The 16,831-nt window shown below is 39.9% G+C and overlaps 1 protein-coding gene across 2 annotated transcripts; it reads right to left on the bottom strand.

Annotated features, from left to right (window-relative positions):
- Window positions 1-814: 814 nt before the first annotated feature.
- kbtbd8 (kelch repeat and BTB (POZ) domain containing 8) lies at window positions 815-14,026 on the bottom strand. 2 transcript variants are annotated; one of them, XM_055647633.1, is made up of 3 exons: window positions 10,020-14,026; window positions 7,895-9,012; window positions 815-5,394 (listed from the first exon to the last, which is right to left on the bottom strand). In XM_055647633.1, exons 1-3 carry the CDS (start codon window positions 10,253-10,255, stop codon window positions 4,931-4,933), a joined length of 1,818 nt encoding a protein of 605 aa, XP_055503608.1. In that variant the 5' UTR covers window positions 10,256-14,026; the 3' UTR covers window positions 815-4,930. The 2 variants fall into 2 exon arrangements, with proteins under 2 accessions (XP_055503608.1, XP_055503609.1); XM_055647634.1 differs by having other exon boundaries at window positions 10,126-10,229.
- Window positions 14,027-16,831: the final 2,805 nt, after the last annotated feature.

Raw genomic sequence — 16,831 nt, 5'->3', positions numbered from 1 at the left:
CATTTTTTGATGCACTCATTTAAATCTTAAGTGCTGGTTCAGTAAAAAGTTAAACATGCATATAAGAGGGCACAGTGATGCAGTTGCAGTCTCACAACGCCAGAGTCCTGGGTTCGATTCTGACCTCAAGTGCTGTCTGTGTGGAGTTTACACATCCTCCCCATTTCCTCCTGGTGCTCTGGCTTCTATGCACATACCAAAAACATGTGGGTTTGTAGGTTAGTTGGCCTCTGTATAATTGCCCATGACATGTTGTGAGTAAATGGGATAATAGAACTAATCCGAATGGATGATTGATCATCGGTGTGGACTCAGTGGGCCAAAGGGCCCATTCTCATGCTGTATCTCAAAACTAAATACGGAAATCCAGAAGCTGAAAAATTCCCTTGAAATCTTCATACAATATCCATTTGGTTTAGTATAGTAGGTTGCAGGTGTGAAATGTTAAGTTTAGTTTAGACATACAGCATGGAAACAGGCCTTTCGACCCAGAGCCTGTGCTGACCAGCGATCATCCCGTACACTTGTGGCATCCTGCACACTAGGGACAATTTATAATCTTTACCAGAGGAGTCAATTAGCATACAAACCTGTACATCTTTGGAGTGTGGGAGGAAACTGGAGCACCTGGAGAAAGCCCACGTGGTCACAGGGAGAATGTACAATCGCCATACTGACAGCATCCGTAGTCAGGATTTAACCGGGTCACTGGCGCTGTAAGGCAGCAACTTTACTGCTGCGCCCGCCAAAATAGTTAAAGACACTTAAAATGACTGCATACAGAATTGCAATTTTAAATAAATCAAACCATTCATCCTTTAATCAGTTTATTTCAAGAATATAGTCTCATTTCATTACAAGTCACAGTACTTTAAACTACATCATGTATCAAGTAAACCATCTTATCCCGCCTGAACACCAATTCTGAAGCATTCAAATCCTGTGCAAGTACAGCTAGATGTTATTTTACATCTCATAATTCAAGTCATAATCTCAAGGTACATTTCAAATCACAAAAAAAAATGTTAACTAGAGCTAAATCTTTGCACACAATGGAATGAGCAGCTTTGACAGCTGATGGAAAGAACACTAAATCTACAGGGCAAATATCTAAATTCTACAAGTGTTATACAAAAACACAGTATTCAACTTCACAAAAATCGTAAACCAGCTTTGTATTTTCACAATGCAAGCTAGACAGGTTGAATATTATATGGTGTGATGTGGTTCATTTGCTGAATCAATTCTAGCTAACTGCAGCTTCATTTAATTGCCCCCCCCTCCCCTCCCCTCCCCAATGTTGATACCCTCTATAAATAAAGATTGTCCTAAACAGCAGCAATATTGTTTAATTTAGAACAAATTTCTGAAAATTAAATATCTCACTGTATAGTTTCTTACATTTAATGCAACACAACCTGGAAAGGTGCTTTAAAAAGTTAGCAGTTACCAAATTGTAGAGTGGTTAAAATGCACAATATTCAAGCTGGCCAACACCATAATGACAAATGTTATGAATCAAAGAAAATAGCAAGTTTGTAACCTGTCAGGGTTTCTGATGCTGTGTATATCCAGAGTTGTGGCCAGCTTCATCGATACACAAGCTTATAGCCAAAATGTTGCTACCAAACTGTTTTCTGGACCTTTATTATTGCTAATAACCTATTATAATACATAGCACTTAGTTTACCTTATGCTGAATGTGGGGAATATACTAAGTTTTGACATTTAGATTTTAAAATGTAGCTGCCATTTTTATATTTCAGTCCAAAGAAATATTTCATATTACCTTCATTGAAGTACGACATAATTACAGTGGCAGAGAGGACTGCACCATTAAAGAGCTTCAAATAATTCAAGCCCTGTAGTCCAAACCGAGCAGTATTGAAAAGTTATGGAATCTGGAAAATGTAAATACCAACTATTATAAGGCATTCATCCCTTTTAAAATGCACCATGTATATTAAATACTAACATTGTGGCCAAGTGGCAAGTGACTGTCAGTTTCAAAATAACCTGGGAGACACCCAGTATAATACACTTTAAGATGATGGCTGGCTTACACGTCAATGAAGTATGAATGCTTAAAGTCTGAATGATTGCTAGTATAATTGGTAGCTCTTGTGCACACGGAAATATTACATCTACGGCACAAGTAAGATGTTGCTATATCTAACTTTGTCTCACATAGCAGAGGAAAGCTCTGGAATTCAAAAGTTTAAACACCCACATAGCAACAACAAAAATAGAATCCATCTGTGCTAGCAAATAGAATGAATCAGACTAAGAATTTCAACCAGGAATGAAATATTAAATTTGCTTTAAAATCCAGTTGGGAGAACTTCCTATCATATCTGGATTTGAAGCCTATGACCCTACATTAATCTATCATCAGTCTACTTCCAAGATTGCTTAACTTGTACTCAGGCCTACAGCTTCACTTAATTTTGCAGTTAGAGCTGAAAAGCAAGTTCCCAGTGTCAACCACAGTTTAGCCAAGAATGTAGACAAATGCACTGCATTATTCAATATTCAGTAATTGTCAATAAACATGTCCAATCCCTCAGAGGTTATCCTAAAATTATTTTAATTGCAACTGACTGCACTTTAAGTTAAAGCACAGGTCAACTGGGTGAAAAAAATAATTTCAGCTTGGCAATATTTATCTTTATGTCAAGACTTACTGGGTGGAACCAAGATAGAACTGGAATTTATTTACAGACAAATTTAACCAACTGGTTTTGTTAGATAACATTGGGTTATCTGGCGTTGTCATTATGCTAGATCATTTTAAGTATAAAATGTCAGGTGATTTTGGCTTTGCATTCTAACCATGAAGAATTCACCCTCAAATGAATTTAAAGATACCCAAGCACTCCAACGCTGCATATTCTTCAAATCAAGATTCAAGTACACTAGAATGTTCCGCCAAGGTATCCAGTCTATTGGAAATCCATCAAATTACGCATTATACAAAATCAACACCAAAAATGTTCAAATTAGTGCTGCTCATCTGAGATTGATTCACCTTTTCCAAGTAAATTTGAGACTGAAGAGCAAGGATGGAACTTGTGACCATAAGGCAGCAATCCTAATTATGTACAATTTGGTTTCTACAACTGCAATATTTTTCCTGGGAAGATATTAATGCCATTTAGTATACATAATCTATTTGCTGCATTTCGTATGTTACTCCATTCAATTTTAAACAATGTGCATGTTTTGAGAAATGCATAAAATATTGTTGCACCTGGTTATAGTTCTCGGCTGTACAAAATTAGTTGCTTTTAGCTTGTTAGAAGGTCTTATTTTGACAAAGAACAGTTTGGAAACAGATAAGATCTAAAATATCATTTAAGACTAAACTGTGCTAAAAATAGTGCAGATGACATACATAGGGGTTGACATTTCTAGCCTCAAATGCATCAGAAACAGTTCAACCAAATTCACATTTTATTCCCTTCAGTACACACTTGAACGAGTAGAAAAGTTCTGGTCAAGGATTTAATTTGTACAATAGTGACTGCTGATTACCAGTTCAGTCATGGTCTTCTTACAAGGTTTGCACAAAGAAAGCAGATTGAATTTTGCCTGTAATCATCGTTCTAACATACATTTCAGGCTTCTAATTTCCCTGTCTTTCTATGCACAGTTTCTATTAATGCTTTCCCAAAAACTGTATGCAAAAGGATTTTTGAAACTCATATGTGATATGTACATTTGCAGTGATGAGCAGAATGCAGATGGCATTATAATCAGGGCACATTAAACTGTTAAGACAAAGTGTGAATATGAAATTAAACCAAGGGAGGAATGGTTTACATAACAGCCAGTACACCATATTTAGGTGTGAAATAGTTGAAAATGATTTAAGCGAATCGGGGGGGGGGGGGGGGGGGGGGGGGGGAGATACAGTGCAAGCACAAAATACAAACATTGAACGTTTGAATGCTTTTTTTTTAAGATGCCGTTGTAGCTCAAGTCAATTGGAGAGGTTGGAGAATGAAGAACCAAAATCGCCCCATCACTCAATTCTGGTCTGTTCTCACTAACAAATGAACCACATTAAATGTTGTGGTACAAATATCATTGCTCGGGTTCTGTGCTACCACACTAAGAATGACAATGAAGCTCAGAGACCAATGTTTTGAAAAATACCAAATACATCTCCACCCTCCTCAAACTATTTTTTGGTAAATGCACCTAAAGTAGTTATGTCTGTTTCATTACAGAGCTTGAAATTGACACTTGTTAAATGTATATTATGAGTATTCAAAAGGTGTGTAATTAGAAATGAAAAATGTTCTCCTTAAGTAATGAAAGGGACAGGATGGGAACAAAAAACAATTCCGTGGGTGCCAATTTCCAGGTTTCTCCTCCGTATATTTAAACTGTTACGTTTGGTCGTCCATGGATGCTGAACTTCTTTCTCATTCAGATCCAGCCAAAATATCTTCACAATCATGTCAAGTAACTAAACATAACATACTCAACTCACAAATACAGACACACAATTACAAGCGTCTGCAGAACTTAAATTCATACCCGTATCTTAAAGGCTTCAGAGTTTTCCCATACCAATGGGCAAAGCAAATTCTTACTGACAAGCTGAATTTTGCCCGTTAGTCTGCATAGTTTTAAGGTTGCCAGGCAATGGATGACAGCTGTGCAAGAAGAAATGCCATTGAAAGAACCAGATAATTTAACAAAAAAAGGTAATCCAAGTAAGTAATTGCACTTTTATATTCCCCAGCACCAGTGAAGTTAGTAAAATTGATTAGAAAACTAAACTTTTGAACCAGTTCAAAAGACTGCTACTTTCAAAAGCACCCATCCAGCTTCATCAGTGCTTTTAAAACAGCCACTTTCCTCACACAAAATATTGTTAGCCCATGTCACACGTTATTTCATGCAGGATGCCAAAAGTAAATCAAAACACTTTCTGAAGACATTGTGGATAAAGTTTGGCGACAACACATTCAAAATGGCGGCCGAGATCCCATAGCTTGTCTGGTGACTCGTACACTTTCATCCACTGGTCGGATTCTTCGTCGTACTGGTACAAAGAGTTCTTGCGGCTTGTACGGAAAACATGCTCCTCCACCACCACCTGCGTTGCCCGCACAAAGAGGTGCAGTTTGTTAAGGAGCAGGAAGAGTTTAATGTAGGGGTTTGTGGACTGATCCAATGGGAGATCCTTCTTCCTTATCCATTTATTAAGTTGGATGTCATAAGCCTCGACCGTGGGCATCCGCTGATGTGCTTTGCAAATCCCAGCCACGTAATAGATAAAATCTTTGCAGACAGTGGATAATCCTGCAGATCTAGGCACGCTCATTGGTGTCAGACAACCCCAGTAGTCTTTGTGAGGGTTGTAGCACAGAAAAAATTCCCCTAAAAACAAAACAAATTAAGTTGAAACTTTTTACCCACTTCTTGTTTCTCACAACACTGGATGGGGCTATTCAGCTGACCACATCAGTGTCAACTCTTAGTCCATACCCATCCATCAATAACTATTGGATAGCAGAATTCATCAGCCTAATATGTTCGAGATTAATTCACAAAGAAAATAATTTAATGTTTCAAATTAAACTGTGCTGGTGATAACACAAATGTTTAATTCCTCAGTTCCTGAATTCAGCAGTGCTATGAAGTCAATGTATTCTAGACATTGTGGATGAAGGAACTGGAGATGCTGATTTACACCGAAGATAGACACAAAATGCTGAAGTAAGTCATCGGGTTAGGCAGCATCTCTGGGGCACAGGAATCTATGACATTTTGGGTCAGACACTTCTCCAGAGTTGGGGCAGAGGGAAATGGTATTCTAGACATTCCCTAGAGTGATTCACAGGGTGTGGGTTGTGGTCACGAGCCTGGCAGAAGCTAATACAAAGTAAGGCAAGCTTAATTGTCATGCTTTTATAACAAAACCTATGGAATACTTAATGTTTCAGTTGATGGGAGTGGAATGTACCCACTGCGAAAGTTATGGAACGTTGAGGCATTAATATAACGTACACCATTTTAACACCCATAAAATAAACAGTGCTGATTTTTTTCATTGTATGACCATGACAGGAGTCATTCACCTCCATAACTGGAGCACTTTGCAGATTTACCAATGATGTATAAATCTGCTGAAAAAATATGTGCTAGTTTTTCACACCTGAATTACAGATACCTGTTAAAAATTAAGACCTCCAGATTCTCAACTTCATTGGGCATTTTCAGGATATCCAAATCATGCAGCATATTAAAAGTTTGCAAAATATTTCTGGTTCAGACTCATTAGGTAAATGTTATATTCAACTAGTAGTTTACACCTGTTAATACACATTACTAAATGACCAAATCTTAAGAAGACTCCAAAATGATTGTTTAAACCACATGTCATATTGCATGGTAAAATAAATGTATTCTTAAAACATTTTGGGGCATTAAAAAAATTACTGTTAAGCGTCTACATGTTTCCTTATTTTTTGTTAACTGCATAAAAAAGGAATTGGTTAAAAAAAAAAATCAACTATAAAAATGAGCTTTCCACAAGGTATGAAAGATGATTTAAAAGGAATGGAATGAACAGCCTTAAGGTGATCTGAACTTTTGATTTTGGTAATTTTCCCGAATAAACAGGATATCAAAGTAATAATATATTTAAAGATGATCAACTACACTTTCAGTTGTATCTAAAATAGATGACACTTCAAAGCAAACTTCCAGCAGAGATTCTCCTTACTGAAGCCAAACAGAAAATATGGACTACAAAGAAAATCACATTGTTGTTGACCCTGCATCATAAACGAAACAGGAGAAAAAGGGATGATATTAAACAACTAATGATAACTAAAGGCAGTGGAAAATACACAGGTAAATATGCAAACAAAAAATGAGTTCAAAGCAATACTCTCCCCTTCTTCCCAGTCCCAACTCCACACAATCTAGTCAATTATCCAATTAGTACCACAGTACATCTATCAGCACCATATCTAGTTCCTACCAGATGCCAGGTAAGGATTCTGTATTCCATAATTGATACGCTGAGAAGAAGCCACAGCAGTAATCTTAGTATAACTTACCTGTACTGGGATAATGAAATGATCAATAAAGGTATTCTCAAATCTCTGTAGTCAATCACTGCAATTAAAATCCTATGACTTATGAAAATAGTTCATAAGATATAGGAGCAAAGTAGGGCATTCGGCCCATTGAATCTACTCTGCCATTCAATCATGGCTGATCTATCTTTCCCTCTCAACCCCCTTCTCCTGCCTTCTCCCCTGACACCAGTCACTGATACCCGTACTAATTAAGAATCTGTCAATCTCTGCCTTAAAGATACCCATTGACTCAGCCTCCGCAGCCTTCTGTGGTAATGAATTCCACAGATTCACCAATAATGTCCCATTATTAAAATAGTTATGAATTCCACAGATTCACCACCCTCCAACTAAATAAATTCCTCCTCATCTTTCTAAAGGTACGTCTTGTTATTCTGAGGCTGTGCCCTCTGGTTCCAGACTCTCTCACTGGTGGAAGCATCCTCTCGACATCCACTCTATCGAGGCCTTTCACTAATCTATGTTTCAATGAGGTCCGCCCTCATCCTTCTAAACTCCAGTGAGTGCAGGCCCAGTGCAGTCAAACATTCATCAGATGCTAACCCAGTCTATTGTCTATTACTCGAAGGGCCAAATGTCCTACTCCTGCACCTATTGTCTATCCCCAGATCATTCTCGAAAACTATAATACATGATATATATATATATATATATATTATACAAATATAAATATAGCACTACATTACAGCATGGCTTGGGAACATTTGTACTGAGAATTTAGCTCATTTTCAACAATGTATCCAGAATTAGCAGAACACTGATGACCTTACCTTGCAATACATAGATATTATCCTGATGCTCCACTGCAGTGTGAAACTCCATAGCGACAGGCATTGGACACACAGCTATCCAGCAGTTGTCCCTGCCGTCGTAGCTCTCCACTGATTTTAGTGCATTCCGCCCATCACCTTCGTACACACGGCCTCCAATTGCATAAATCTTGCTAATACAATAAACTAGCTTACAGCCAATGCGTGCCCTGAGCAATGGAGCTCTGGGCAGCCACCTATTAGCAGCATGGTCGTGCATCCAGAAATCACTCTCGGCCTTGTGATCTATGGAAACGTCACTGTTACTTGGCCTGTAACCTCCTGCAATGTAAATGTCATTGTCAGGCGACACCAGGATTCCCACCTCCCTCAGGTCATTTGGGGGTTTGCATAATTTGAAGACTTCTCCCGTGACGGTATCTAAACAAGGCACAGTTTGTTTCTTCCCTGAGTGTTTGTTGGCAGCTTCGAAGCAGATAATCATCTGCGAGGCAGTCATACCAAGTCTTGGCTTACAGCCGTCTGCCCCTTCACAGTTTCCATCTTCCGAGGAGCTGCAAGCCATAGCCTGTGCAAAAGTGCAAGGGATTTTCTGCAAAAAGTTTTCATCTATCAGAGGTACGCGTATACATTTGGCAAAAACGTCCGCAAGATCCGGTTCCCGTTTGTCTCTGTTATGCTCGAGCCACAGAATGATGCTTTCATAAACGTGTTCTTCCTTCTCTACATTTAAGTCATCACTGTTTAGGATGCTCGTGAGCTGGTCTTTAGTCAAATGGAGGAATTCTTGCTCTTTGGCAACACATAATATTTTCTTTCTAATGTAATCTTGCGATTTCTCCTTCAACTCCCTGTGTCCGTAAGCATCAGCAAACATGAAGACCCCGATGGAATTCTGCGGATCCAATCGGCTGACCATGTACTGGGCACACTGGTCCTGCAAGGATGGGATTTGGAAGAGACTAGCAGCTGTAAAAAGAGCCTGCACATTGACCTCCGTCAGCAATATTCGGGAAGTATATGCATAGTCCAACACAAGCCGCATTGCATCCTCTTCCACTCCCACAATCCGCACTCTTCTCTGGGTGCTCTCTGTAAGGCCACTTGTGAACATAGACCTAGACAAATAAAAATATTAAATGAATTGAACCCATTCTGAATTTAAAAAATGTATATAAAAAATAATGTACACAAGCATATAAATGCATACAAAGCATCACAAACCCCATTTTAATGCAATACTCAGCAGTTTAGCAATTTATGGAATAACATTACAGCGTTGTTCTGCACTAAAGCACATGTAGCAAAGAGATGACTATCAATTGCGTCTGAAGAAGTGTCCCAACCCAAAACATGGCGTTTCCATTCCCTCCACAGATGCTGCTTGGCCCATTGATCGTTTGCTCAGGATCCCAGCATTACGGTTTCTTGTATCTCCCGACTATTAATTTGTTTGATTACAGTGATTGACGGAATTTTGCCCCAACAACGAGAAGGCTTTAAGTGATGTTTAATATTTTCAACTACTTGAAAAGCTGGAAACTCTAAAGTCAGATCTGAAAGAAAGCTTGAATGCTGCACAGGGGAAACTAAACAATGGTAATTTTGGACCAGTGTGGGATTTTCCTGGCCCAAAGAAGATCTAATCATAATAGTAGAAATTTAAAATTAAATTCCACATTCCAAGATTGAACTATTTTATTTGCAAATTTCAAGAAACCACCCAAAGTAAAATGAACCAAACATGATCAAAGACCACTGCATTCAAAAGATGAAGTTTTCAAACTCCTAAACATGGTGACGAATGCTCCAAATAGCAAATTATAAAGACTTTTTCCTCCCATGGATTATACACAGGGCAAGATTAATGAAACGTTGTAACCATATTTAAGTGTAAATCTTTAAAACAGTCAACTTAAAAACCCCAATGGCCCACTCATTCAATTACATATCATTTGCACACAGTTGATTAGTTCTACAATTATCTTTAAAAAACTTTAACACTTTCACAACTTAATTCAGATTGAAAAATAAACTTTCATTGCATATTGCCACTGCTTCGATACGCCATAAGCTGGTTTGTAATATTAGTATGCAACTAGCTACCAAAACAGCAAAAGCGTACCTAAAGTAAGGACTAATTGCAGCGAGTACATTTCGGTGACAGGAAAACGTTTTTCCATGATCTACCTCCACCACAATGTCTGTCAGCTGCTGTTCATCGTACATACATTTAAGCTGCTGCAGTATGCAACATGCATGTGAAGGATCCATCCCGACATTCTGGCTTTGACTTGAAATTCCATTGTGTCCCAGTAAAAACTTGTTCAATTCTGTGGAAAAATACACACATGTACTCATTGCTTATCATAAAAACATTTTAAATATATTTGCATTCAGTTTTAGACATCAGCTTTGTTTAGTTTAGAGATACAGCATGGAAACAGGCTCTTCGGGCCACCGTGTCCATACCAACCAGCGATCCCCGCACACTAACACTACCCTACACACACCAGGGACAATTTTTAGATTTCTACCAAGCCAATGAACCTGTAAACCTGTACGTCTTTGGAGTGTGGGAGGAAACCGAAGATCTCGGAGAAAACCCACGCAGGTCACGGGGAGAACGTACAAACTCTGCATAGATAAGCACCCATAGTCAGGATTGAGCCCGGGTCTCTGTCGCTGTAAGGCAGTAACTCTACTGTTACGCGACCGTGCCACCGGGAAATAAATTTAAATATTATACAAGCATGATTATAAATTTTAGACAAATCTACAACACATCACGGAAAGGCTAATTACAAGATTTGCCTGAAAGGAGGATTCTTGTGTGTCCAAAATAGTAATCTCTTCTTTTAGATGGTGATGAAAGATGGTATCTGATTTCAATTTGCAAACAATTTATAGGGCAACACCTTAAAAGCAGACTTAACTTTTAAAATTAGACAAGTCTAGCTATTGCATATTCAAGGTCAATCTTCATTTATTAAGGGAATGAGGTTGTGCTGATTGGATTAATTGCTGGTATTGATAGCGAGTTGGTGAAATAGTATAAAAATGTGTTCAGGATTAGACATTTACAATTCATCAATATAGAGCAAACAGGAGCACGATTTTAATATTCAGTTGCTCAAGCCCTGGATCCAGAACAGGAAATGGAACAAATTTTACATAGCTCAGTACAATCGCAAGACATCATTAAAGAAGAATTACTTTTAAGTGCAATTATAGAGTGTAATTATTTTTCCTGCAGCCAATTTAAGGTCAGCTTCAGTTATTTGACATGGCTGAAAAATAAATCCTGAAAACAGCAAAAGAGAGCTGCTCTATAAATCTGGCCCATCCCATCTTATTCAATGAACTCTGAAAATTTAAAAAATATCTCACCAAGCAAGGTGTCATTTGCTAGACAAGTATTGACCAGATTCACATGCTGAAGATAAATTAGAATCTGGAATGACTGAACTAGCAACCCAAAACCTAATACCTTGTTTCAAGCTAAAACACATGCCCAAGAATGGATAGATGTCTGAATGCACTACCACTGCTCAAAGATATACAAACACCATGTGGGCAAAAAACTACCAATGGTTATGTCCCAAACTTCAAGAACATTTTCCAAGATCCTAATTGTTGTTCTTCCATATACCATTAGTGACCTGGTCTGGGTGCTTGGCTTTCAATTACACTAACCTTGTACCCGTTTCCCTCAACCCAGTCACGTCATTGCTTAATATGACAAAGACATCTGATTATTTTCTGCCGTGCTTCAGTTAAACAAGATATTGAATACTTCGAGACTAAAGATGTCTACATTTCATTGTGTTCCAAATCACAGTGAACGGAGCAATTTTGTTAAAAACTAGGCACTTCAGATTTTAATCTTCGAGGAAATATTTACATGCAAAAAATCCAATTCATATTTTTTAATAAACAAAAGAATGAAACAGATTTGGATGCATTCTTCATTTTTACACAGAAAGTTTTAAGGAAAAAAAGATAAAGGACAAAAATAGAACAATGCGGTAACCTGGACTGCAGATAAAAAAATAATAATTCAGAGTTTGGAAGGCAGGCTAATGCACTAGGAAATGTGGACATCCAATACAATTATGTTAGATCAAAGCAGAACCCATGACAAAAACATTTTGATAATATTGCCAACACTGAGGTTTTATTGGGTCTCATCTTTTGCCGATGGTGGAATCAGGTGTTGAAGGAACTGATAAGAATAAGAGTGAGATGAATTCCAAGGATTAGGATCGGGAAAACGAAATATATAGCTGTCCATGACAGACCAATTCGCAATTCTCAAAAGATGGAAGAGCACACACGAGGGATACAAGGTGGGATAAGATATCAGAGCTCAGGGCGGGTGCAAGGTTATGGTTTTGTTTTAAGGGGAGGGACGAGAAGAAATTGTAGGAGTGAAAGGATTTGAAAGCAAGACTCATTTTTATCTCATGGCACTGCTCAACCTTGAGCCACAGCTGATGCGAGCCCAGACAAAATACAGAAATTAGGTAGTACAAGGCAGCACAGTTTCAGAACCAGAAAGTTACAGAAAGTACAATAAAAGCACTGGGATAGTCAAATCTGAGGGCAATTAAGAACATGACACTTTTCAATCAAAGATCCGGGTGGTATTGTTCATCATTTTTGGCAAGATGGAAAAAGACTGCCAAAAAGTGAAGCTGACGCTCCAAACCCCATAAGGAGGTAAAAATGACAAATGCCGTAAGGAGTCAGGTTCAGCAAAAACACAAAGAGAGCAAGAATCAGAGGCTGCAGAACAAAGTTTAGGACACCAAGGAGAAAATACTTTCTGTGCTCAATATTAAATTGGAAGAATTTCTGCCCACCAAACAATCTAAAGAGTGAAGAAATCAAGATGGTGACAACATGGAACCATGCACTGTTTGTTTCAGATGATGTTACAGAGGGGCTATATATGGATGAGAAACACAAGAACTAAAGATAGAGTATGGGAGGTCATGTTGCAGTTGTACAAGACGTTGGTGAGGCCACATTTAAAGTGTTCAGTATGTCACCATGTTATAGGAAAGATGCAGTCAAGCTGGAAAGGGTACAGAGAAGATTTACAAGGATGTTGCCAGGACTAGGTCTGAGCTATAGAGAGGAGGTTGAGTAGGCTGGGCTCGATTCCTTGGAGCGCAGGAGGATGAGGGTTGATAGAAACATAGAAAATAGGTGCAGGAGTAGGCCATTCGGCCCTTCGAGCCTGCATCGCCATTCGATATGATCATGGCAGATCATCCAACTCAGTATCCCATCCCTGCCTTCTCTCCATACCCCCTGATCTCTTTAGCCACAAGGGCCACATCTAACTCCCTCTTAAATATAGCCAATGAACTGGCCTCAACTACCTTCTGTGGCAAAGAATTCCAGATTCACCACTCTCTGTGTAAAAAATAATTTTCTCATCTCGGTCCTAAAAGACTTCCCTCTTATCCTTAAACTGTGACCCCTAGTTCTGATCTTATTGAGGTGTATAAAATCATGAGAAGAATAGATCTGGTAGAAGCAGTCTCTTGCCCAGAGTAAGTGAATAGAGGGTCAGAGGACATAGGTTTAAGGTGAAAGGGACATAGGTTTAAGGTGAAAGGGAAAAGATTTAATAGGAATCTGAGGGGTAACTTTTTCACACAAAGGGTGGTGGGTGTATGGAGCAAGCTGCCAGAGGAAGTAGTTGAGGCAGGGACTTTCCCAATATTTGAGAAACAGTTAGACAGGTACATGGAAAGGACAGGTTTGGAGTGATATGGTCCAAACACAGGCAGGTGAGACTGGTGTAGATGGGACCGGTGTCGGCAAGTTGGACTGAAGAGCCTTTTTCCACACTTTTCCATCACCACTCTATGAGATCCTTTGGGGAGACTAGAAGCTACAGTGGGGAAAATGTCTATAGGTTATAAAAGGGCACCCAAGTATTAAACTTGTCTTCTGATTAGTAGCAAGGCAAAGCTAATCAGCTGCTTGCGCAGTTTTCTAAAACAAACATTGAGAAGTTATGACAAAATGATTAGTCTTTTAGTAGAAAATGTTTGGTTATGAAACAGTACATCTAAAAACACACATCCCCCTTCCTGGATCAAGAATGAAGAGATAAATAAAATTTGGTGTAGGCAGGTTTGTGAAAGGATGTGGGATTTCGAACTGGAAGCTAACTGATGGAGATTGATTCAATGGTTAGGGAAAGAGTAGATAGGTGGTTGAAGTTGATAAGGAAATCCAAGTCAATATAAATCCAACCAGTCAACGTATTTGAATGATCCAATCCCTCCAAGTCAGAATAACATTTATAAGAAAAAGCATTTAAAGCAAGACAATTTCTCCATTAAATACAACCATAAAATGCCCTAAACATTCTCAAGACAAGTAACATCCAAAGCAACGGAACCCCACTGAGTTATGGGTTTGCAGAGAATAATTGGGTCAGTTAGTTATCTACCTTATAAATAGAGTAGGGGCTACAGTACATATTTTGTATTAACTTGTGACTTCTTAAGAAGGGTCCCAACCCAAAATGTCTCCTGTCCATTCCCTCCACAGATCCTGCCTGATCCTCCAGCAGTTAATGTTTCGCTTCCCAAATTAAAGTTGAACTTCAGCTTACCTTGTGGAGTAACACAGCATGAAAAAAGGACTTCAGTCCAGCTCGCCCATGCTGAACACTATGCCCCATCTATGCTCGTCCCATTTGCCTCATATCCCTCTAAAACTTTCCTATCTATGTACCTGTCCAAGTAACTCGGTCAGCATGGACGAGTTAGGCCAAAGGGCCTCATTTTCTAGTCTTAGGATATGGCTCGAATGCAGGCGAATGAGACTAACTTAGACAGTGCTTCTTGATCAGCAAGGAGAAGTTGGGGTGAAGGATATGTTTCTGTGCTGTATGACTAGGTCTAAGAGACCATATCCTTCTAAATGTTTCCTAGCCATCTACCTGCCCGTATCCATCTGTCCAAGGTCCATCTGTCTCCTCAGATTCTGGGGAACGTCTACCGCTGCACCATCGAGAGCATCCTTACCAACTGTATCACAGTATGGTATGGCAACTGCTCTGTCTCCGACCGGAAAGCACTGCAGAGGGTGATGAAAATTGCCCAAAGCATCACGGGTACCTCACTCCCCTCCATTGAGTCTGTCCAAAGCAAGCGTTTTCTGCGAAGGGCGCTCAGCATCGTCAAGGACTGCTCTCACCCCAACCGCAGACTGTTCACCCTCCTACCATCCGGGAGGCGCTACAGGTCTCTCCATTGCTGGACCAGCAGGTCCAGGAACAGCTTCGTCTTTGCGGCTGTTACATTACTCAACACTGTACCTCGGTGATTGCCAATCACCCCCCCCCCCGGACACTCCTTCCAACGGGAAAAAATAATTGCACTACTATGACTGAATGCACGTAAATATATTTATTTATTGCTCATATTCTTTGTCGCTCTTCTAGGGAGGTGCTAACTGCTTTTTGTTGTCTCTGTACTGTACACTGCACAATGACAATAAACATTTTGAATCTGATCTAACCTTTTCCCCTCTATAAACCTGTTCAAGTGTCTTTTAAATACTATTATAGCACCTGCCCCAACTATCTATATTCATCCCTCTCTAACCCAACTGCCCGTATCCCTCTAACCCATTCCTTTTGATGAAACAAAGATATGAACCACCTACCTTCTAACCCTTTCCTATCTACAGAGCTGTCCAATTGTCTTTCAAATATATTTATAGTACCTGCCATATCCCTCTAATCCTTTCCAATCCATGTACATGTCCAAGTATATTTTAGATAAAGTACCTGTCCATATTCCTCTAACCCTTTCCTATCTAAATATCCGCCCAATTGTTTTTTTAATACTTTTATAGTACCTTTCTATATTCCTCCAACCTTGACCTCACAATGTACCTGTCCAGGTACCTTTTAAATAATTTTTAGTGCCTACCCCAACTACCCATATCCCTCTAAACCCATTCCTCTCTATGAATCAAAGATAGACACAAAATGCAGGCATAATCTCTGGAGAGGTTCAGCGTCAAGGCCCTTCTTCAGACTGACCTCTCTATGAACCTGTCCAAGTACCTTTTAAATACTTCTGTAGTACCTGCCCATATCACTCTAACCCTTTTCTATCTATATACCTGATGAAGTGTATTTTAAATACCTGCTCCAAATGCCCATATCCCTCTATCCCATTCCTATCCAGAGGCCCTTTAAATGGCACAATTACTGCCCCTGTTATTCCACAGTCCACACACAAGTATCCCTCTGATCATTTACAAATACTTATTGCCCACAAAGTTTATTTTTTTATAATTATAAAAATGTTTTTTTTAAATATCCTGCATCTTAACCAGAATTAAACAAAAACAGGGTTTTAAAAGCCACCCTTTGTTGCAACAAAAGAAACGGAACTATATCAAATGAAAAGGGAACAAACAAAAAGGCTGGGGAGGGCAGGGTGAGGGGAAGATGAGAGGGGGGGGGGGGTTGTTGTTGTGAGGAGGAGGAGAGGTGAGAGAGGGAGGTGAGGGGGTGAGGGGGAGAAGGGGGGGGAGGGGGGAGGGGGAAGGGAGGAGGGGGAGGGGAGGGAGATGAGGAGGGGGGAGGGGGGGAAAGATGATGGGGGAGGGGAAGATGAGGGGGGGGAGGGGGAAGATGGGGGGGGGGAGGGGGAGATGAGGGGGGGAGGGGAAGATGATGGGGGGAGGGGGATGAGGGGGGGGGGGGAGGGGAAGATGGGAAGATGAGGGGGGAGGGGAAGATGGGGAGGGGAAGATGGGGGGGTGAGGGGGGGGGGGGGGGGAGGGGGAGGGGAAAGATGAGGGGGGGGGGGGAAGATGGGGGGGAGGGGAAGATGAGGGGGGAGGGGGAGGGGAAGATGGGGGAGGGAAAGATGAGGGGGGGGGGGGAAG

The sequence above is a fragment of the Leucoraja erinacea genome, chromosome 16 (genome assembly GCF_028641065.1).
Source record: "Leucoraja erinacea ecotype New England chromosome 16, Leri_hhj_1, whole genome shotgun sequence".
NCBI lineage: Eukaryota > Metazoa > Chordata > Chondrichthyes > Rajiformes > Rajidae > Leucoraja > Leucoraja erinaceus.
This window is presented reverse-complemented; position numbering and strand designations above follow the sequence as displayed.